This window comes from Juglans microcarpa x Juglans regia, chromosome 1D (genome assembly GCF_004785595.1).
Source record: "Juglans microcarpa x Juglans regia isolate MS1-56 chromosome 1D, Jm3101_v1.0, whole genome shotgun sequence".
Lineage (NCBI taxonomy): Eukaryota > Viridiplantae > Streptophyta > Magnoliopsida > Fagales > Juglandaceae > Juglans > Juglans microcarpa x Juglans regia.
The window spans coordinates 24804243-24827186 of record NC_054594.1 but is presented as its reverse complement, the minus strand read 5'-3'; the positions used below and the strand labels follow the sequence as shown (position 1 = coordinate 24827186).

The 22944-nt window shown below is 37.6% G+C and overlaps 1 protein-coding gene across 1 annotated transcript; it reads right to left on the bottom strand.

Annotated features, from left to right (window-relative positions):
• Positions 1-5113: 5113 nt before the first annotated feature.
• Positions 5114-21537, bottom strand: LOC121254102 (MACPF domain-containing protein At4g24290-like). The gene is made up of 7 exons (XM_041154069.1): positions 20919-21537; positions 18525-18763; positions 10858-11059; positions 10701-10778; positions 10423-10606; positions 9829-9995; positions 5114-5973 (listed from the first exon to the last, which is right to left on the bottom strand). The coding sequence occupies exons 1-7, from the start codon at positions 21243-21245 to the stop codon at positions 5281-5283; spliced, it is 1890 nt and encodes a 629-aa protein (XP_041010003.1). The 5' UTR covers positions 21246-21537; the 3' UTR covers positions 5114-5280.
• Between the last annotated feature and the right edge of the window lie 1407 nt (positions 21538-22944).

Genomic DNA, 22944 nt, shown 5'->3' with positions numbered 1-22944 from the left:
TTTTTTGACCCAAATTGTAAATTTAATTTTGTAAATATGACTATAATTTAAAAACTATGTAGTTTTAAAATTTGATAATGCATATTTTGCATAAATGTGAGACTCTTGTATTGATTTGATAATCTATAAAATGGTCACCTACTACACCAACTTACACAAAATATTAAGTAAAAGTTCTATTTAATATATATTACTTATAAATATTTATAAATATGTATAGTATAAATATATATATAATAAAATATATAAGTGCGAGGTGGGAGAAATGTGGGGCGGGGTTGGGCCCTCCCCCATCGCCGCTAGGGAGGCCAAATGAAGGGGGAGGCGAATGGGGGCGAGGCAGCGAGGTGTGGGGCCCCGCTGCCTATCCTTAGAAAATGGGCGATCAAAATTTTTGATCCCATCCAAAAATCTTCCCATAGACAGACCGGACCGGACCTATTACACTCCTACATGCGTCTCCATATATAGAGACACAACCATGAGTATCCTTGTATATAGACTCCTAGCCACCAAATGATGTTTGAGGCATGTTAGAGTTTTTGGAGAGGGACAATGCTAGGGGGACTGAGAATGGTGCCCGCATTGTACCGACAAGTGCAAATGCACTTTTTTATTTTATTTTTTTTCTTTGAACCATTTTTTAAACTTTTAAAAGGATACCAATTCACTAATAGTCACTTCCTTAACCATTAATTGAAAGATAAAATAAAAAACACAACGGTCGATTTTATCAGTCAGCTTCCTCGATCTAAGTAGCATTGTCCTTTGGAGATTTATAGGGAGGTTTTGGAGATAGAAGTTGTAGGGAGGTTCTAAATATAGATCTTGCAGTCATGCTAGGGTTTTTTAATGATATTTTGTTTTCTCAACAACCATACAACTAGTTAGGGTTTCTTGGTGATCTATAAGGAGGTTTTGGAGACATATCTTTTTTGTTTGGTTTTTGTTGATCTAAGTCTTTTTTATTTTTTTTTTAATTTTCGTATCATTATACAAGTTGGTTGGCTGCATCTAAGCAATTAGGCGAGATGGAAGAAAGAGTTGTGATGTCTTCCAGTCAGTAGGATGAGAGGATAAATGAGATATTGGTAGAGGGATTTCTCCAAATGGTGGTTAGGTTTGAGGTGCGTGAGATGATAATGAAGGCATAGCGCTGGAAGCTCAAGTTTGAGGTGTTATACATGATGGTGATGAAGCTACAACCTAGATTTGAGGTGTTGATCATGATTGTGATGGCCAATATCTAGGGTTTATGTTATTGAGTTTGATGCCATTGAATGGGGCAATGATTGTTTGCATAGGTGCTTAGATATTAGCTTTAGGTTGAGGGGGTTGTGATTCACCCAAAGCAGGCAAGATGTATGTCTCACTAGTTCGCTCGCACGATAGATGGGGGAAAAGTTCTTGAAAAATAAAGACAGGGGTGGGGTTGATACCACTCCCTTCCCCCTATCCCATGATAGGGGTGAGGATGAAACTGTGCTCAATCTGCCTTGTAGGGGCAAGCAACACTCTTAGGTTACATTTGGATGCTGAGGTGATCTCGGATGATCTGTGAATAGTAGTGAAAAAGTCATGAATAGTAGTAAAAAAGTAATTAATAGTTTATAAATAGTAATAAACTGTTTGTGAGTAATAGTGAAGTAGTCCAAGACTATTTCACTTACCAAACACAACCTAGTCAACAAGGACTCTCTTCTTTGTGTTCGGGTACTTGATATAAAATGTAGAATTGTCATCCAACCTCATGGGTATCTCATTTAAATGATCCCATTGTAAGGACAAGGTAGTGATATCATTAAGCTTTTGGCTCAGCACCTTGCTTCTATGCAACCAAACCTCTAGTTTTGTATTGGTGCTCACAAGGAGATATTGGCATATTGCCCAATCCAAGTGTTGAATGGATGGTTGGGTTTTCTTTGATTTTTCTTAGATCATTCTATCATAAGGAATTAAGGCTGCTACTCGCCCCACATCCCCACCTGGGCGAGGGTGATCTTATGGTACCCCATCCCAGCCTCTGTGCCCCCATATCCGCCGAATGCGTGGGTGGACATTAGAACATAATCTTTCATAAATCTACCATAATAATGATCTTCAACACAAATAAAAAAAAATGCTTGACAATAAAAACAACCAAAGTCGATAGAACTGTAAATGTACCAACCAACATCGAAAATTTATGAATAAACTAACCAAACACTACAAATTTGCAAAAACACTAAGCAAACTTGAAAAATTTGCAAATAATCGATAAATATGAAAATCACATATAGCACTACACTGCGTAGTAACTGACGGTGATGGGTCACATTGCATTGCATAGCGAGAGTAAGTTGCTCGCCCACCCAGCTAGAGGTGAAGAAGGAGAGGTGTTAACATGGTTGCACAGAGTCAAAAACCAAAGAATAAGAAAATAAAAAAGAAAAAGAGGAGGAGAAGACAAGACAAAAGTTATAAGAAATAAATGGAGAAGAAGACGTGTCGAAGAGGTGAGAAATGAGAGGCGTGAGATATGAAAGGTGGGGAGGCAAAGGTGAGGAGGAGGTTAGACATAGGCCTAGGGGTCGGGTACCTGTACCTGGCCTGCCTAGCCCTCACCTGGGGTGGGTGGGGTTGTCTACCAATGCACGAAGCTAGGGGTGGGTGCTAAGCTGGGGTTTCACCCACCTGCCCAACCACTATATATATATATATATATATATATATAATAAGTTTTATAATGAAACGGCATCGTTTCGTTTAGGTTTAATCATCCCTCGTGTCTTTGTCTCTCTCTCATGGCTCTCTCAAACTCTCTCTCAAGCCTCTCACTCAGTCTGAGTCTCTCTCTCTCTCTCTCTCACTAATTTTCCTCATTGTTGTCGTCGTCGCCAAGTTCCTTTTCCCTCCATCTCACCTGTTAGTATCTCCAAACCCTAAGTTTGAAATTCCAAAATCTGATTTTTTTTATATTTTCAATGGAGGATGAGATTGACTTCAATGGAGGATGGGGTTGTGTTTTGGATGCTGTGGAGTTAGATTGTGTGGTATATGTTGGATTGAAGCCCTATATGATTTCAGGGTTTTAATCTGAAACCCTAATTTAGGTTAGGGTTTCGGATTGAAACCCCTAACCTAATCTATTTTGGTGTTTCCAAATTGAAACCCTAAACTATGTTGGATCCATTTTGGAATTTATTGTCTCTTAGCACTATGGATATTTTGATTCGCACTTAAAATTGGATCAAAGAGAAGCCAATTCAGGTTCGGGAGGTGGTGGACTTTGAGGAGAGCTACGAGAAGGATGTTGATCACTCTGGAAATGGTAATCACTCTTAATTCAATTGTTGTAGGTCAACTTCGGGAAAAGAGTCCATCGCAATCTACATTAGTTGCACATTGATAGTTTGATTTTGATACAACATTGGTTTGTTAATTAATTCTTTGTAGTTTGTACTTATGTTATTATTTTTTCCTCACTGATGTTCTTTTCTTTTTAAGACATCATAAAATTCATATCCTCATTTTTTTATTTCTTTTTTCAGGTTTTATGATGTCACTTGGAGTTGGAGGGAGCTGTAAATGATTTCTTATGTTGTTAAATTTATTTCCTTTTTTTAATGTATTTCAATTTTTGTAGCATTGTTATTCATTCAAGTCATTTGACAATTTGTAGTATCTTTTCAATTAATTTATAATAGTTGTAGATTAATGTGTAATAATTTATATTACTTTGGGGTAGAATTATTGGTTACCAACTTTATTAGGTTCATTTATATTTAGAGATAAGATTTAATATATATTTTTGGCCTCGTTTGTTTTCACATATGAGATAAGATAAGTTGAAATGAGTTGAGATAAAAGTTAAAAGTTGAATAAAATATTGTTAGAATATATATTTTTAATATTATTTTTATTTTGAAATTTGAAAAAAATTGAATTGTTTATTTTATTTTGTGTGGAAATTTGTGAAAGTTATAATAATTAGATGAGATGAGTTGAGAGTAGTTATGAAAACAAACGAGACATTAGATTTTCAAATTTGGATTAATATATGAAATTTTAAAGTAAAAACCAAGTTTTGGGCCAAGATTGGTCCAAAAAAACTACAAAAACATATGGTTCTGGGCCCAATGGACCAATGGGCCCATTAAGGCTCACAAGTGGGGGCACCCACCCAAGCAGGGTGAGGCTGTGGTCCAGGGGCCAAACTCGCACCCCCACCCATGCAAGGGTGGGGGACTTGGTTGCCCGCTTGCTAGGGGTGGGTGGCAAGCTTAACTGGACAAACAAAATTATAAGACATATTAGTTTACACGCACGCAAGCACTCTTAAGGAAATCTCGAGTAGCTGCAAACCCAACTCGCGATAATGGGTAGATTTTCTACCCATTACCCTTGCGAGCTGGGTGGGTGGGCCACATTGTGGGGGCCCGCCACCAAACCCTACAAGGAAAATGAGTTGTGCCACCAATATCATTTATAACAAGAGTAATGCTACATGTAGTCGTAGAGTACGCAAGCGTCATGCAATCTCTTTGAAAAAAAGTAAAGTTCACTATTAAAAAATTATTATTTTTTCATGTGAGTCCAATATTTATTCACTTTTTTCAAAATGATTATATGACGCATGCACACTCACGACTGCAACTATCATTTCTCTTAAAACAATCCAAGTAAGGCCCAAGCCACTTTTGGAGTTATTTACCCAAGGACATGGGCCTCTCATTTTTCTATCTTTGTTATGGGCCAATCTGGCTAGCGTTTTTATGCGAGCCTTCAATCCAACTCAAAATGTTTTCCAATTAAGTCGGCCTCTTTATGTGTTGCTGCCTAATTCTCCTGGACTTGTTGGTATTGCATTTCTATTCATGGTAATTGATAAGCCTAATCAAGTATCAATGACCATCTAGAATCCAAAGTCTCTTTCCACAGGTGCTAACATGACTGATTCAGCCGAGAAAAGTGGTTTTTTTGGCAGCCAAGCTTAGTTGGTGCAGGAATTTCCAGTTATACCTAGCAAATAGCAAGAGTACGTGCTCATGACTGCATGTCCTTTTGTTCACAAAGCAGTAACAATTATGAAATCCAAAACGGAACGGACTTAAGGCATACAAAATCGTCAACATCAACCAACCGAATAGCCACTCTAATCTAATTTTCGGCGCAAGGATTTGTTACAGCAATTCAAAGTTACTGCAAATCCAAAAATTTTCAAATAAAAAATAAACTATATAAAATCAATGACGAAAAAGCAGTCCCTCTATCTGTACAATGATAAGTATAATCTATAACTCACCAATAGTCCAACAGAGCAAACTTTACATGCAAACCAATCTTACCACCCCGGGTCACTAGCTTCGCTCCTACTACCAACCAGTGTCCTGGAGCATCATGGGGTCCCCGCAACACCTCAGCTGTCTCCACATATTTAAGTAGCTTTGTAGAACAAACCGGTATAGGTGGGCCATCCGGATATATACCAGAGTTGAGTGCATTTGGACTCTGTTTCTGTGGACCAGTAGCAGTTCGCTGAGTGAATGTAAATGTTGTGCTCAGATTCATGAGGAAATTCGTCTTGCGAGAGCCTTCTGGTGCACCAGACCATTCTGTCTTCCGGATGGAGCAATTAGGTAATTCGGTAAAGAGAAGGCGTAAATGCAGTACTGTCTTGGGCCACTTCCCTTTGCTAACAAGCTGAGCACCTGTTACAATATAAACACTGCTTGAATCTCCCAGCTTCCACTTGGGATCATGCTTAACCACTGCTGTGCACACATTTGTGAATCTCTTCCATTTGACTGCTTCTAAGAACTGGTCACTATGCTCATGATCATCAGAACCTCGCCAAAGAGATAGCCTACTTGTGTAAAGAGCCATAGTATTTGGAAGGCTTGAGAGATGCTGTACATGTAATGCTAACCGGTTGCTTTTCTTCCCTTCTAAGAACAGGCGTAGGCCAACTACTGGTTTTTGACCAGTGGATATCTGAATAGGTATAAAAATAGACAAATAAAAAACCAAAACTAACTGCAATTTCATATTGCATCTTACCATCAATAACCCCAATGTACATGATCTATGACCTATGATATAATAGAAGGGCCATAAAACCAGTCCGGAATGTGAGAGAGAGAGAGAGAGAGAGAGAGAGAGAGTTCCACCAACTCAAGAGACAGATAAAGTGGTTGAAATAGTCCCATTTATTCTTTTTTTTTTTTTTTTTTTTATAGGTAATCAGATAAAGTCCCAGTTATTCTATGGAAAGTGGGCTGCAATTTTAAGTAGAATCATAGGAGACAAGGAGCAAAGACAGCTTCACCCAAAATGTTCTCACATAAACTTGCACCAAGCTCTCCCTTCAATCTATTGTATTAAAAAAATTATATTTGCAAGACTGCTTATTGCATACCAATCACCACTAGTGTTGAAGCTTGCCACATCAACTAGCATACAAAAAAATACTTTTATTTTGAATTTTTTTATGACTGATATAGTCCCCATAATAAGCAGTGCATTTACACACAGACTTGTAAGTAGCAGAACTTCTTGTATTATGGCATGTTAAGGAAATTTTTTTGGGGTTAATCAGTAACATTGCAGCCCCATATTGTGGTTCTGCAGGGAACTGGTATCTAGAGGCAGGACAAGCTAATATAAGAATAGACAACGTGAACGTTGAGCAATTTCAACTTACCCCATAAAGGAAAAAATCAGGCTACCCACCGGGACAGTCAGTAATGGAAGTGTCACATGTGATAGCATCAGGTTTTTACTCAAGTGTGACACAGAAAAATCTGGACGAAATAGAGTATACAAAATGTACCTCTTTCTTCAAATCCTCTAGGAGTTAAATAGTTCCATTGGCTTCTAGACTCGCAATAATTTTTTATTAGATCCATAGCATGCATCATTGCAGTTTGGCCAACCTATTATGTCACATAAGCATTGTAGACACCCCAATTAGGCTCCAACTTTTTGTAAATAACTAAGAGCTGTGCTAGGGATCAGCCACTGTTCACGGCTGATCCGTAGCACACCTTACATGTCCATTATTATTATTATTATTATTTTTTTAAATCCCGTTTTCCCCTCCCCCACCCAATTCCCTCTCCCCCACTCGATTTCCTCTCTCGGCTCACTGCCTCACCCAGCCCCGCCGTGCGCTACCTGTAGTGCCACCGCCCACCACCATCGGCTCCCCCTCACGCCGGCAACCTCCAACCATTTTCAAACCTCCACGGAAGCCCCACGTGTAGTGCCCCCACGCAAAACCCGAAATGGGTTCTCCTACAAAGTTTGTCGCTGCTACCGCCGCCGTTGTCAGCCTCCAACCCCACCGTCGAGCACCACCGAGCCCCTTGACCTCCCCCTAGCCCCGTCGAGCACGGCAGGCTTCTCCCTCTCTTTCCCAAAATGGGTTTCACCCATACGGGTTCTGCCCCTTACCATGTCGTACGCCGCCACCTCGAGCCTCCCTTAGCCACCACCAGCTCCACCGCACCTCCCTTAGCCCTCTATGCTCAGCCATGCCTCTCATTTGGCCTACGGGGGGTATAGGTGGGGGAGAGGATGGCGATGCGGGTGGGGGAGCCGATGGTGACACCGGGTGGGGGTGACGATGCCGACACGGGCGGGTGGGGGTGGGGGGAGAGGATGGGCGAGGGGCGGGGACCCGGGGGGAGGGGGGGCTCGAGCGACACGGGGTAGAGTGGAAGAAAAATGAAAGGTGTGAAATGAGAGGGAAGTGGGTTTTGTTGTGGGGGTGTTTTTGGTCATTTTACTTAGGGACATGTAGGGTGTGATCTGGATGACCCAAAACAGGGGCTGCTCCCAATATTATTTCAATAACTAATTTAAATTATTAATGTGAATTTGAAACACTATGGCCTGGTTTGGATAGCATTATCCTCCCAATTCATCTCATCTCATATCATCTCATCCCATATCAATATCCAACCACCACAAACACAAACACTTTGAATTTCAAATTTTTAACTTTTTCATCTAATCATTACCTAATCATTACAACTTTCCTAAACTTCCAAACAAAATACAGAAAACAATTCAATTTTTTCAAATCCCAAAACAAAAATTATATTAAAAAATTATATTCTAATAATATTTTAACTTTATAATATTTTTATTCAACTTTTTCTCTCTCATTTCCCAAAACCACATAAAATATTTAACTCAAACTATTTCACTACTATTTACAGACCATCTCATCTCATCTCACAATCCATATCTCATTCAATTTTACACTGAATTTTCAGTTCATTTTCCAAAATACTTCAATTGGTACACACAAAACAGACAATATAAATCTAAATATTAAATAAAATAATAAGAAATAAGTAGTCCATAAAACAAAGAGGCAACCATTGTTCTCCAACATTAGGCGGCCTTGAGGCTAATCAAAACCCTATTTGTCTCCACAGGTACTGAATCCTTATGTAGTCTAATCCCCCGAGATTGAATCCTTTATGCTAGTCTGATCCCCAAGTTTTTCATTTCTTGCATGGAGCAGCCACGCACAAAATCTCAAATTATGACACTTGATCAGGGCATTCTGGGACTATACCATTGCAAACAACGTCCCAAATTGTTCTCAGAAGTATGTACATTGTATTAGTCGTGTGTGTATTCATTTGGATTTGAAACTCCCTGAATAAATTAAAACATTGAGGTACCAATATGATATTGGTTACATAATCAGGAAACAAGCAAAGGTAGGTAACTCAAGGGACAAAGTGTTGATACACAAACTCTTCAAAAGTTGGAACTTCAAAGAGCATTACCAAAGGGGTGGGTTTGCATTATAATTTTGTCTTTTTTTTTGAGTAATGAAGAATTGTATTCATGAAAGCAATGGGCATGGCCCATGTACACACGACATATACAAGAGAGACACCTAAGTATGATTATAACAAGTTTTTTTCATTATAATAATTGATGGAAAAGATATAGGCTCAATAAACTCATGCACATGAAGCAAATCTTACTCAGGCACTTTGCTTCACCTACCTATATCTAAACAACAGGACATGGATAAGTTTATGGGTGCCAAGTACACCACATGCTACATATTATTGATGTATGAATGAATCCAATAGTTGGACATCAAACTACACCTCGCATACCTAATCCAAGACCATGCAGAATAGTATTAAGTTTAATTCAGTTTACAGAAACCCTAGATTGTAATTTACAATAACATTGAATGAGGCTTGCAGTCTATTACTGGAACAAGAGAATCTAAACATAAAAGAGCAGTAATAATGAAAAAGTGACTTAAAAAGTTATTGATCATGCATAAACTCATCAGAATAGTCAACAATTTTAAGTCGTTACTTTTATTATATAGTAAGAGTTACACAATTTACAAGCCTAGTAACACATCACTTACTGTGGGGCCCACTATATTCATAAAAAGAGTCAAAGTACCAACACTTTTTTATGTAAGCTAAACCAGCAGGCTTCCACATCGGTGGTGTGTTTGCTGTGCTAATAAAGAAACTTGCAAATAGATTTATTCTATTAATAAAAATATTTTTGCATCCTGTATGACTCACAATTAATTTCAAACTTAAAACAAATAAAATATTCTTCTAAACGAGAATTTCTGCATGAGTTCCCCCCCCCCCCCCCCCCCCCCCCCCTTTATTCCCCCAGTATTGTGCATCATATGGACCATTATTAAGAAAAATTGAAGACCTAATAACTGATCAACTATAAAATGGAAGAAAGGAGTCAACATGTGTGCCAATAGGTACAGACATATATATATATATATATATATATATATAGAGAGAGAGAGAGAGAGAGAGAGGGTGAGAATACCTGGGTGGTACTGACATAAATCTTAGGACCCATGAAACTGAATTGAAGGTTAGGGCAAGATGCCTTTCTCTGTAGATGCCGAAGTGGCAGCTCACAAAACATAGGTTCCCATTGCCTAGGAACTTGAAACTCCAAGAAGTGCTGTAAATCCTCAGGAGAGGGCTTGTCTGGAAAGAGAATAAGTGAATCAAAGTTTCATTTTTAGGTTTTGGGATAAGCCAAAGCTCCACCATTACATGACATAAAGGAACTGAAAGCGATTTAATACAAAAACATCAAGGAAGTGGAAACACGCAATTTAGGAGGAAGCAAAGGTACCCAGATACTTAACAAGGTCATATTGAAATGAATTATAGCCATTTATGATGTTAAAGTGGATTATAGTTCAACCAAAGTCCAGTGGAGAAAGATAAACAAATTATCTCTTATACTGTAGCAAACTTGTGTATACCGTTTGAAATAATAACAATAACCTAATAAGGGGTTTCAACTAGAAAAAACCATGTGTGAGTTATGAGATAGTGACAGCTGTGCAATGGATGTAAGCCAATAACTAAGAACTTCTTATTATCCCACTGGAATTAGAGCACTTACAGCGTAGATACAAGTTGATTGCATGACTAAGATAACCACTGCCTGGAATCCCAGTAAGAAGAGAAGTGATAGGAACAAACTTGAACATGATTGCTTCAGGTCTAGCAGGCACTGTCTGCAGCCAATTGGAGTGACCATGCAAGAAAATATCACCTCCCCTTTTCGAACAAATGATAGTGAGGCCCTGTTCCAAGTTGAAAAGATAAATATGCATATATACAAAAAAGGCCATAATCATTCATAATTTACACTAGATATTTATTGAGTTCTTGGCTTACATCCTTGCTTGATGTTTCTGATATACTCGCCAACTGCATGGGGTTCGACTGTAATACTCGATTGAAGACCTCGGGAACCTAGAGTATTAATTCTCATTAATAATTTAATAGAAAATTAGAAAAATTACAGATAAATTAAAAATATGAAGTGCTATACTTTCTGTTTGTCATCTATTGTTTTCCTCTGTAATAGCGAAGGGCTTCTTCGATCTGAAAATAGAAAATCTCCAAGATCTTCCAAATATCTTCTGAGATCGGCAGGAGGAATTGGTGAGGAAAGTTTCTGCTTAATACAAACTAAATCTTGACCTCCAACAGCCATTCCTACTATTATGTGAGTCCCGTATCGCTGGATGAACCTGCCTAATAAAATTGATCAGCATCCATATACCACAGCAACCGAAGGTAATGCATGATCCATTCACATGCTACAAGGGCTGATACCCATATATGGCAAACTATTCAATATCAAGAAACCAGTAGAAACCCAAAATAATGGTACTAATGAATATCCAGGTTAAAAATACAAGTCATTGAACCGCTTTCAGTAATCTGCAACAAAGATTAAATAAAAATGATTTCCGCGTTGTCCAGTCAGTCTTACCTGAGGAAGAACTCCCGCCCCAACGGGTAAAGAGACAAGAAGGAAGAAAATAAGCTTCAATCTGACAAGTATGAAGCAAACCAACTTCACTCGAAATCCAATTAACACTAAAATTAGGCCAGGCACCTCTTTATTATGTTCTGTATTCTTCTTCAACTCACTGAACATGATATTTCAATTTGAAGGTAAAAAAATGAAGGAAAACCAAAACATGGCTTCTTTTTTAATGGAAAATAATACATCTTTTCCTTTCAGTTCTTCACCAATTCTTTAAAATAGAACGAGTCACTTCATGCTAGAAGTTAAAATTAATCACAGAAGAATGAAAAGAACGCTAATAACTTCATTATTATGGTTTAGTTACATGCATGGAGCCTTCAGTGAAAAGTACTATCATAATTCTGAGTACAGCGGAAAGGTTATTTTCTTGCTCAAGTGGCCTCTGTAATGAAACTTTTTTATTGTCCAGATGTTTGAAACACAAAAAGATCATAATAGACATTGTTTTTATCAGTAAGAAAAATCATAATAAACATGTACTGGTAATAAGTGTCAGAATTTGCCACATGTATGAACTATTAACTTTTTTTAAACACAAAATAAAAGCTTTCAAACCTTTAAGTCGCAGATGTTAAAGAATCACTAAAAAATGCAGATAGTAAAGAATCACTAAAAACTGGAGGGGAAAAAGAATAATGATTTAAAAAATCAAAGGATTACAAGGTAGGCATCACAAGGCAGTCAGCCAAATAGATCAGTATTTTCATTCTTTAGGGATAAAAAAGATGCCTAAAGATATTTTCCAAATGCATTCAGCTCCAAGATAAAATCAATATATTTTACTTCCTGGACTCTTCTATATCCCATAACTCCAAACCTCAGATTTATCAAGTTTTGCGAAGACTAGAATTCAACCTACTTCAAACTTGAGACAAGCTCAATAACAAAATTTAGGACAGGGTGCGTGTGCACATATATATACTGCGATGGTGTTACTTAGTTCTTCCAGAGTTAGCAGAAGTTGATAAGATGCTTTAAATAGTTGTCTAAACGGTTAATGTTTCCAACACTAGAATGCACATCCTGGAGACTTTTGAAAGCTAAGTTTTCTCTCCTTACAACCAAAAACTCCGATGAGGCCTGGTGCAATTAAGCGGTGAGATCACGACTGAGCACTAAGTTGTAGGGGTCGCGGAGTAGGATGGGGTTCAGAAGAAATTTAGTTATAGGATCAAAAACATTCGGTTTGAGGAAGGAAGGAAGCTCCTTGCTCATTACAGAAAGTAGCTGGAAGATAGTTAAAGAAGTGAGACTTGGGAGGGTTTCGGTGCAAACGTTTGCAAAAGCACTAGAGGAGTGTTTTGGGGGGGGCGGGATTTATATACCACATCAAGGAAGCCAGGAGATTCATTGCACAGAGGTGCTCAAATGTCAATGGCTGTTTAATGGTGATAGTAGAATACGGTGGAGGTGGAAGGCGAAATTTTATCTTTGTACCGGAAGACATGGAAGGGACGGTAGGGCTGTGCAAATACTCTGCTAGCTCCGACTTGGTCCAACCACTGCTCCGATTCTGACTCCGACAGAGTCGGAGTATTTAGAATTTGGAGTCGGAGTTCCTTCGAGAATGCTGTCAGAGTCGGAGGCTCCAGCGCCTCCAAACTCCGACTACAAACTCTGATTTTTTTAGAAACCTAACTAGACGACATCATTCCACTGAACGACGTCGTCTTCTTCACACGTTTTCTTCACACATCGTTTTCTTCTTCCCCCTCACTCTTCCGTTGTTCTCTCTCTGTTCCCTCTGTTTCTCCCATCATTTTCTTCACACCACACCATTTTCCGTCGTCCTATCGTCGTCACAAGCCCAGGGCCACCATAGAATACTTCCCGTCAGTATCAATTGGTATATTACCACCTCCTCAGCTCCTCATTTGATTTGCAATTGGTATTTATTTTTTATGACTTACGAATTTTAGAGTTTTCAATTTTGGGGATTTTGTTACCATGGAATATTCAACAAGCATATATACTGTTATGGTTCTTGATTTTGGAGTGTGTAGAAATATGTGTATTGAGGAAATGGTTGTAATCAAATTTTGCTCACGAAAGCATAAATAAGACAGTGAACGAAAAGTGTTTGTGGAAATGTCACTGAGAATTTATGAACATTCACTAGGGCTACGTGTCGAGCGTGTGTCGAGCGCATGATATACTTCAGAAGTAGCTTGAGCTCCATGTCGAGCGAGTGTTGAGCGAACTCTTTGTTTGAGTTATCGCTCGAGCTCCACATCGAGTGCCTGTCGAGCAAACTCTCTGTATGAGTTCCACTCGAGCCCTATGTCAAGTGCCTATCAAGCGAACTCTCTGTATGAGTTCTACTCGAGCCATATTGAGCTCACTTCGATCCCTTTTCACTTTAACACACTTCAACACTTGTTACGACACAATTTAATAGAAGTTTTTCACAAGAATATGCCAACACACTCATTTTTACATAAACAAATAGTTCTAGAAATATTTATACGAGCTATAATATATGTTTAGGACTTATTTAATGTGTCTATTTTTTTCATGAAGTCTTCAATTTTAAGCAAGAACTCGAAACCCTCAAATTTACATAAAAATTTAAGTAGACCGTGATACACAGTATAACTTAATCTATTCATTTTTTAATTTTGCCTCAAATTAACGTTACCAGAAAAACATATAAAAACTTGAGGAAACGTATTAACAGCTTTTTTTATTTAAATAAATACCATGAGACTATGAGAGGAACACCACCACCTTTTGCAATTCTATCTACCCCATTGATGAGTCTCTTGACATATTCATCAGTTTTAATTCTTTTATACTGTTATAAGATTAGTATTTGGATGAAGAACATGAGTTCAATATTTATGTTAATTAAATGATAAGTAAATAAGATTATACTTTTATTCTTTTCATTCATAAATTATCTTCTTTTTATTATAAAATTGACTACATGCAGTGCATCATATACATATACATAACATGCTATAATTTTTTTTTTTTTCTAATTTGTTTGCTTCTAATTTATTTTTTCAGCACAATTGAGATAGATATATGGATGTTACACCCAATGGGGACGGTCGTCCACAAGGGGATGCCATAGTTCCTACACCGACAAGTACTTCCACCCCTAGACCCACATCTAGAGCAACTAGTTCCTGTGCAAGTAGTCGAGTCCCAATAGATGTAGAAGATGAGGATATGTTTAATGAGGAGGAGAAGATGCATATTGAGCACGATCGACCACTACGACCTACTAAAAAAAGATCGTGGACATGAAAACATTTCACCAAAATTTCTGGTAATTATGTGAACCCACAGGCGAGACGCCACCACTGTGGGCAATTTTATGGATGTCATTCAAAGAAGCAAGGCACCTCTGTATTAATAGCACATCTTAATGGTTGCTGACGATATAAGATACACAAGAAATTGGTAGTCGCTAATCAGACCAAGCTCAGTTACGAAACTTCTACGACCACTGATGGTACCTAGATTAAGAATCTGTCAATCCCTCAATACAGTAAGAATATGTTGAGGGAATTACTTGCAAAGATGATCATTTGTGATGAGATGTCTTTTACCACAGTTGACAAAAAAGGCTTCCGTAAATTTGTCCACACTCTTGAGCCACGATTTCCCATGCCATCACGGTATACAGTGATGTGAGATTATTTGAAGAGGCATGCGAAGAAGAAGGCGGAGATGAAGGAGATGTTTCTTACCACTGGCCAGAGAGTGTCCTTTACGATTGATACATGGACGTCCATACAGAATGTCAGCTACATGTGTATCACAGCACATTTCATTGACAGTGAGTAAACATTGCAAAAGCGGATTATTGGCTTCAAACAAACTGTTGATCACAAGAGTTCATCCATTGGGGCGAAAATGGATGATTGTATAAAGGATTGGAGAATTATAAGTGTTTTGTATCACAGTTCACAATGTCAGTGCCAATGACACTACAATTGATTGGTTATGGCAGAATACTACATTAAAAGATGATATCATTCGTGAGCACGAGTTTATCCATGTTAAATGTTGTGCTCATATCATCAATCTCACAGTTGCCAAGGGGTTAAAAAAGGTTGATGATTCCAATACCAAAGTCCGCAATCTTGTGAGATATGTGAGGGCTTCCCTCCAAAGGCCTGGCAAGTTTAAGACAATAGCCAAACAGCTTGAGATTGGATGTTCTAATATGTTGTGCTTGGACATTCCGACTCGATGAAACTCTACATACATGATATTGGATGTGGCGCAGAAGTATCAAAAGCATTCAAGCAGATGGAGGTCGAAAATGGGGGTCTGAGGTATGCTTTGCTAAGTCAATAGGGGAGAGAAGAGGGCTTGGTGCACCGGACAGTTGATTGGGCCAATGTGAAGAATTTTGTTCAATTTTTGAAATTGTTTTATGACATAACTCGACGGATATTTGGATCCAAATATACAACTGCGAACTTGTACTTCGACGAGCTCTCGAGGCTTCATGACCACTTGCAACGGAGTTGTGCTGACAATGTGGGATTGTTATTTGGTATGACTACGAGGATGAAATCCAAATATGATAAATATTGGAGGAATATTGAGAAGATAAATAGATTACTATTTGTGATTGCGATCCTTGACCCCCGATATAAGTTGGTCATTATAGAATTTTGGATTAGGGACGTCCTCGGGGAAGAGAAGCCTGGAAGATGACGAGACACCTAGTGATGCATTTCATTTATTAACTTGGTGGAAGGTTAATTCCACCAAATTTCCAGTCCTTTCCCAAATAGCCCAAGATGTGCTTGTCATTCTTATCATTGTGGTTGCCTCTGAGTCGGCGTTTAGCGCCGGAGGTCGCGTGTTGGATGCTTATCGGAGTTCATTGGCACCGTCAACCGTGGAGGCCCTCGTTTGCACACAGAACTGGCTAATTAAAACGCTCATTAGACTAGATATCGTTGATGAGCTATAAGCTTGAATTGGGTAACTTTATATGCTTTTAAATGATTATTTAAATATTTTTAATGTTTCAATATTTAACTTCTAATTTTTATGATTTTGTAGACCTAATTGTGAACCCTAGCATAATTACGGATGATTGAGACGGACACATTGTGGCCATTGGATGGAGAACCCCCTTTATTGGTGAGAGATGAATTCTACTACTTATAACCCTATTTTACATTTGAATTAGATAACATTCTTGTGATTTACTACATCGCAAAATCACTTGTTTTTCTCCACTCCATGAACACAAGATGAAAAGTGTATGGTTATTAACTGGCCCATGACCACAACAATGGTGGTTTTCAGACTGAATGGGATTGGACTCTTGGAGGCTAAATGGCTGCTAGTGATGAATCATAAAAGATTGAAATTTTTATTTTTTTTTATAATCATGGGTGTCCGGGCCAGCTTGCGCGCACCTCAACTAATCCCACAGGACCATGAAGTTAACGACCAGGTAAACCTCCAGTGGCCCTAAGGGGACTCGAACTAGTGACCACTGGAGAGCAAACCCAAAGCGGGACCAGCTGAGCTACCCCTCAGGGTTTATGAAAGATTGAAAATTATTGTCAAATTATAATTACTAAGTTGTAGTTTTTGTTTTATTCTGATACATTATTACATTGTACAATGTAAACTGGTTGAGGACAATGTATCTAGGTGTTCTTTTGTATACTTCTTGTGTACGTGAGTCATGCCTATTTCATTCATATCAATAAAATTTATCTCTTATAAAAATAAAAAAATAAATAAAAAGGTGGGATAAGGTATGCTCTTCAATTTCTTCTGGTGGGTTGGGAATTAGAAATATGAGGATCTTTAATAAGGCTTTACTAGGGAAATGGTTGTGGAGATACACTGGAACTAGAAACTCTATGGAAGTCGGTGATAGACCTTAAATATGGAGGTGTGTGTTTTGGGGGGGGGGGGGGGGGGGGAGCACTAGAGAGGTGAGTGGACTATGGAGTGGGAGTTTGGAAGCATATTAGACGAGGGTGGAGGGTTTTTACTTGTCGCACTAGACTTATGTTTGGAGATGCTTCTAGAATTAAATTCTAGAGTGACCTATGGTGTGGGGATAACGCCCTTAAGGATTTATTCCCTTTAGTTTCAGGATTGCTTGTGAAAAAGAAGCTTCAGTAGCTGATGTTATGGTGCTATTTGGGGATCAAGTCCAATGGAACGTGAACTTTAGTAGGGTTACCTAAGATTGAGAAATTGGTAGCTTTAAGGATTTTTTTCGTCTTTTATACTCCATGAGACTAAACATTCAAAGAGTTAACAAGTTGTGGTGGATACCAACAGGTAAAGGCATGTCCTCAGTTCGTTCTTTTTATGAGTCTCTCACACAATCGCAAGACAATCAATTCCCATGGAAGAAGATTTGGCGAAATAGGGCACCTCCTAAAGCGGCATTTTTTGTTTGGTCAGCTTCCTTGAGTAAGATTTTGACGATGGAAAACTTACAGAAACAGGGGGGTGATCATAGTATATTAGTGCTGCATGTGTAAGAAAAGTGGTGAGACTGTGGATCATTTTCTACTGCATTGCGAGGTTGCTAGAGAGCTATGAGATTAGGGGTTCCGCAGGTTAGAGCTAGGTTGGGTCATGCCTACCACAGTGGTTGAGTTTTTGGCTAGCTGGACAAATCTAAGAGGAGCCCCCCAAATCACAGTTGTGTGGAAAATGGTGTCCATTTGTATCTTGTAGTGCATATGAAAGGAGCGAAATGACTGGACGTTTGAGGACAAAGAATGCTCTATAGAGGAACTTCAATCACTTTTTGTTAGAACATTATTTTTATGGGCCATAGCTGTAGATTTTAATGGCCTTGGCATTCATGACTTTCTTGTTTCTTTTTCTTCTTCTTCCTAGATAGGCGCTAACTCGTGTATACCTTGTTGTGTACTTGGGCAAAGCCTATTCTTATTAATACAATCGTTTACTAATAAAAAAAGGTTCTTCCAGCATAAAAAGGAAATACCCTAGTCCCACGGAGGTAGGATCGATCCACAAATGGTTAATCTAGATGAAGTTCTGAAGTTCAGGATTCATTAAGCAATCTCTTTTTCATTGTGTTGTAATTAAAGCACAATGCTTTCCATGAAATGTGCAATTTCATATGCCTAATGAGACACCTTTAATGTCAAGTGATAATTAGATATAGTTAAAGATGGGAAAACCACCTGGACAATGAAGCAGGATCCCAACAAGATGGAACAGCCTTCTTTACATCATCTTGGAGTACTAAGGGAGATGATGTTAGGTGAAGATAATACAACGAGATGAAGTAGCCATCGAAAGCAAGATATTTGGTGTCTGCAGCATCATGAACCCAGTCCCCACTTAACTCAAAAATAGCATTAAGATAGCCTGATGGAATTTTTCCTTGTACTGAAGATTTTTGATTAAGCAATTCAGACATCTGCAAGGAAAGAATAATATGGAGTGAAAGATATAAAATGTGTGCCATAAATAAGGCTTAAAAATCGGAATATCTTCACAACTTTATACAATTTAATACCTACTAGGCATCCAACAACTACAAATATATTTGAAGTTACCGAAAGAATATTAAAACCAAAAATCCCGAAAAAAGAACATAACAAAGTTAAATTTTACAATTTTACAGCCAAATAAATGTGTAAAAAGAAAAAAAGGTCAATTTTCAAAGTAGCAGTTGTATATATTAAGGTATTACCACTGGCAATTTGCATAAAAGCAGACATAAACATAATGAATGATAACATTGTCAATTGTCAAATAAGTAATCTGTATATTGAGATAAATGTCGTCTATCATTGAAATACTTATGACATGTGTTTGAATGATAAGCATAACATCAATAGGCATCAGGTTCAAGGTATGATGCAGACACATGGAAAACACATGTTATCCTGTACACAATACCCCAGATATCACGTACTGACTGTGTCTTACAATAAATGACACAAAGCAACAGACCTCTCAGCCTGCCAATTTGGATTCTACAGAAAATAAATTTAGAACCGTTTTCTAATTAAATGGAAAAAAATGAATGACAGGGATAGTTTAGGATACTAACGGTCAGATCTTACCCGAGGGTGTAAATTACCAAAATTTGATAGTTTAGGATGCTGATTGCAAATCAAAAAAAGAATGTGATAGTTTGGGGTACAAAAATGTAATTTTGCTTAAAGGTTTTCCAAAGTTCCCCTCCAATGCCATACCATACTAGAAGGGAGATCCTTACATATCCCCTTCCGGAGTACGAGAGATGTAAGGATACTAGAAATGCAAAGTCATGACCACCCTACATGCTTGGGATAAGACTATCTTTCCGTTTCTAAGTCAAACCCAAACCGTTATTGTGTATCAATCCGCCTTAAATTGACCAAACATTGCCTGTGAATCCAAGCCATTCTCCTCTTAAAAAGACTACTACTAGTATGTGAAATCACCACTTGTCCCAAAAACTTCAGTTGATAGGAAAAGATAGATTTAATTAATTATATTATATTCTTAACACTCTGATGCAGGATTGTCTGAGTCAGATGATGTTGAACTGTCAGATTGCACGTTGATGGTGCTGAACTACCTAGGGATAGCAGATCAGCGCAAGCACGGCAGGAGATAGTGATTTTTCCATGATTTGGGGCAATTTTGGGCACGTGTTGGTATTTTGGCCATAACTTTGACTACGGGTATCGGAATCGCGCATATGACCCCAATTCGGAAAGCTCTTTTCAGCGCGCACGTCGTGGTCACCGAGCTAACTGAAATGCAATACCATGGTGATGACCCCGTTTGCAGTAGCTCATCAAGTCTTATTAAACGCTTTAATTTATTCTAACTTAAATTCACTTCAAGGGAGGAAGCTAATAAATTAGGTGCAGATAAACTCAATGACAGATTGGAGAATCAAGGATTTGTGTATTTCTGGCACGTTATCTTTACAAGGAAAATTGCTTTTCTCAATCTCTTTTCGGTATGATAGTCTGTTTATCATCGTTAAAAATTTCTGTTTCACCAACAATACTTGGTCCTTCCAACTATATCTTCTGACTGAGAAATATTTGCAAACGCTGTCCTCACAAGTCGAGCCTCCAATACAAGACTCAAATGACAAAGCCCGCCGTCTGTTAGTCTATTCTAAAAAAAAATCAAGTGAAGACATGATCGATGTAAGACTCCAACTAATGACCAAACTCCCCAGCCAATGGACATGACAATCCACCTCTATGACTTTTGCCAACCCCTTTCCACTTCGCGGTGTATAGTTATACTTGGGTTGAACGCTAAGTTGCTTCCGTTTGGCTCTTTTGACCCAGAATAGGACATAATTTCGTGAAAATTGAGTCCCATCCGCAAACAAGCTGCCCTCTAAAAAACAACAGTCTGTAATTCAAAACTGTTGCATTGCTTTCAACTAGAATTTTGTTCATAAAAACAAAAAATAAGAACACTGCCACGTTACAATAATGTTGGTGAGTACGAGAAAGAAACAGAGCACTAAGATTTATCACAATCAAACCTCAAGCATCGGATAAACGGGGAAAAAAAAAACAAGAAAAAAAAAAAAGAGTAAGAAAAACCATAACCTGATTGAATTGAAGTACATCGGACTTGAAGCGGAGTCGATCCCCTTTATCGCAGCGAATATCCTGTGGAACACCACGAATGGTGGGCCCACCAGGAATGACAATGTCCCTCTTGTTATCCTCATCCACCACTACCAACCTAGGGCTGGCCTTGGCGTACTTGAGCTTGAAATCACTGGCGAAATCGAAGCCTCTCCCGAGCGCCTCCAAAGCCCTCATCTCAACGCCCGTCTCTGCACTCTCTTCGACCATCGAAGAAGGAGAAGGAGAAGCAGAGGCAGAAGAAGAAAGGATGTAAGAGTTCATATTCAAAGATGTCCCATGCATGCTTTCATGGACTAAAATAAACAAATATATTAAACGGTCGCCATTTCCGAAAGGCGACTGAGACTAGGTCAATGTGTTTGAGTTTTGGAGGAGAGAAAGGAAGAGAGAGGTACGGCGGTTGGAGAGGGTTTTAAATACTACTTTTTTGGGGTAACACTACAGCAGATGAGATGAGAGAGAGGAGGAAGCTTCGTGGAAGAAGAAGAAGCGGACACCCTCGCTGGCGCACGCCTAGAAGTAGAGGAAGCAACAAAAAGAGGAGAGTAGAAGTAGAAGCAGAAGCAGATACTGAGAAAAAATAAAAAATAAAAAAATAAAAATCCGTAATTATTACATTGAAGTTGTTGAGAGAGAGAGAAATTGAGGCTATGGGACCCCACGTGGTGTTCACTAACGTTACCTAGCTGATTCGGAGGGTCAACTTCGACAACCTACTGCTTACCTAATCCCTCTTTCTGTAGAAAAATGCTATTTTGATATCTAAGTTTGTGATCTTATTTTGACATTTTTTTTATTTAATGGTTAAGAAATTATTAGTATATTAATATTTTTTATATTTTTTAAAAATATTTTAAATTGAAAAAAAATAAAAAAAAACTCAATTTAACCTAGCGGTCAAATGGAACGGTGCTCCTCAAACAACAGAATAGCACTGCTCATTCTATTACTACAGTCGATCCATCATTCTTTTTTATAAAATAAAATAAAAGCTAAGAATCTTCTAAAGAATATATAAGAACTAATTTTACAATTTTAAATTTTTTACTTATTTAAAGAATAATTTTATTTAAATATCTTTATACTATATATAATTCACGTGGTATTATTTAATTTAAAAATTATATTTTAAAATTTAAGTTTTACACATCAAAAGTATATTAAATGAATGATGTAATATAAAGATTTTTAAATAACAATATCTACTAAATTTTATATTTAAATTCAAAAATAGATTAATTTAAATTATTAGTATTAGCTGTTTAACGATTCATTGAATTTCTTAGTGGGGCTGTGGTCTAAATTATAGCTCAAAACCGACTAAAATCTGTTGAGAAGCCATCTATAATTGCCTCATCCTACCTTTTACATTCAACAAAAGAAAAAACTAGTCATTTTATAAAACTACTTCTACAATTGTTTTTTTTTTTTTCTCATTTGCATGAGCACTCCCAATGGTTCTTGTAAAATATAATTTTTGTTAAAATATAAAAAAAGATGGTTAAAAGTCTCTTATATTCGATCATCTATTCTATTTCTATTTTACATTCAGCTACAGTAAATCCTCTATATTTAAAAGTAATTGTTCATTTCTTTAAACAATTTTTTATTATTTCTCTATCATTTCATCCTCTTTCCTTTTTATCTTATTTTCATTTTAACATTTTTATCACTTTTGCACAACCCATTCTCTTATCTCTCATCTACTCTCTAGCACTCTGTTCATAGTTCCTTCGATTTTTATGCAAGCAGAAGTACTTTTAATATTGTTAATAATAAAAACATGTATTTTTTTTATCATTTTATTCTTTTTTTAATTTAAAATATTACATTATACATAAATAAATATTACAAATATCAAACTATATGATATATAGAGAAATATTTGAAATAAATAAAAAAGATTAAAAAGTATCATATTTAAATGATATAAAGAAAAAATAGATAAGCTGATGTATGACGTATTGTAAAACTCAGTATG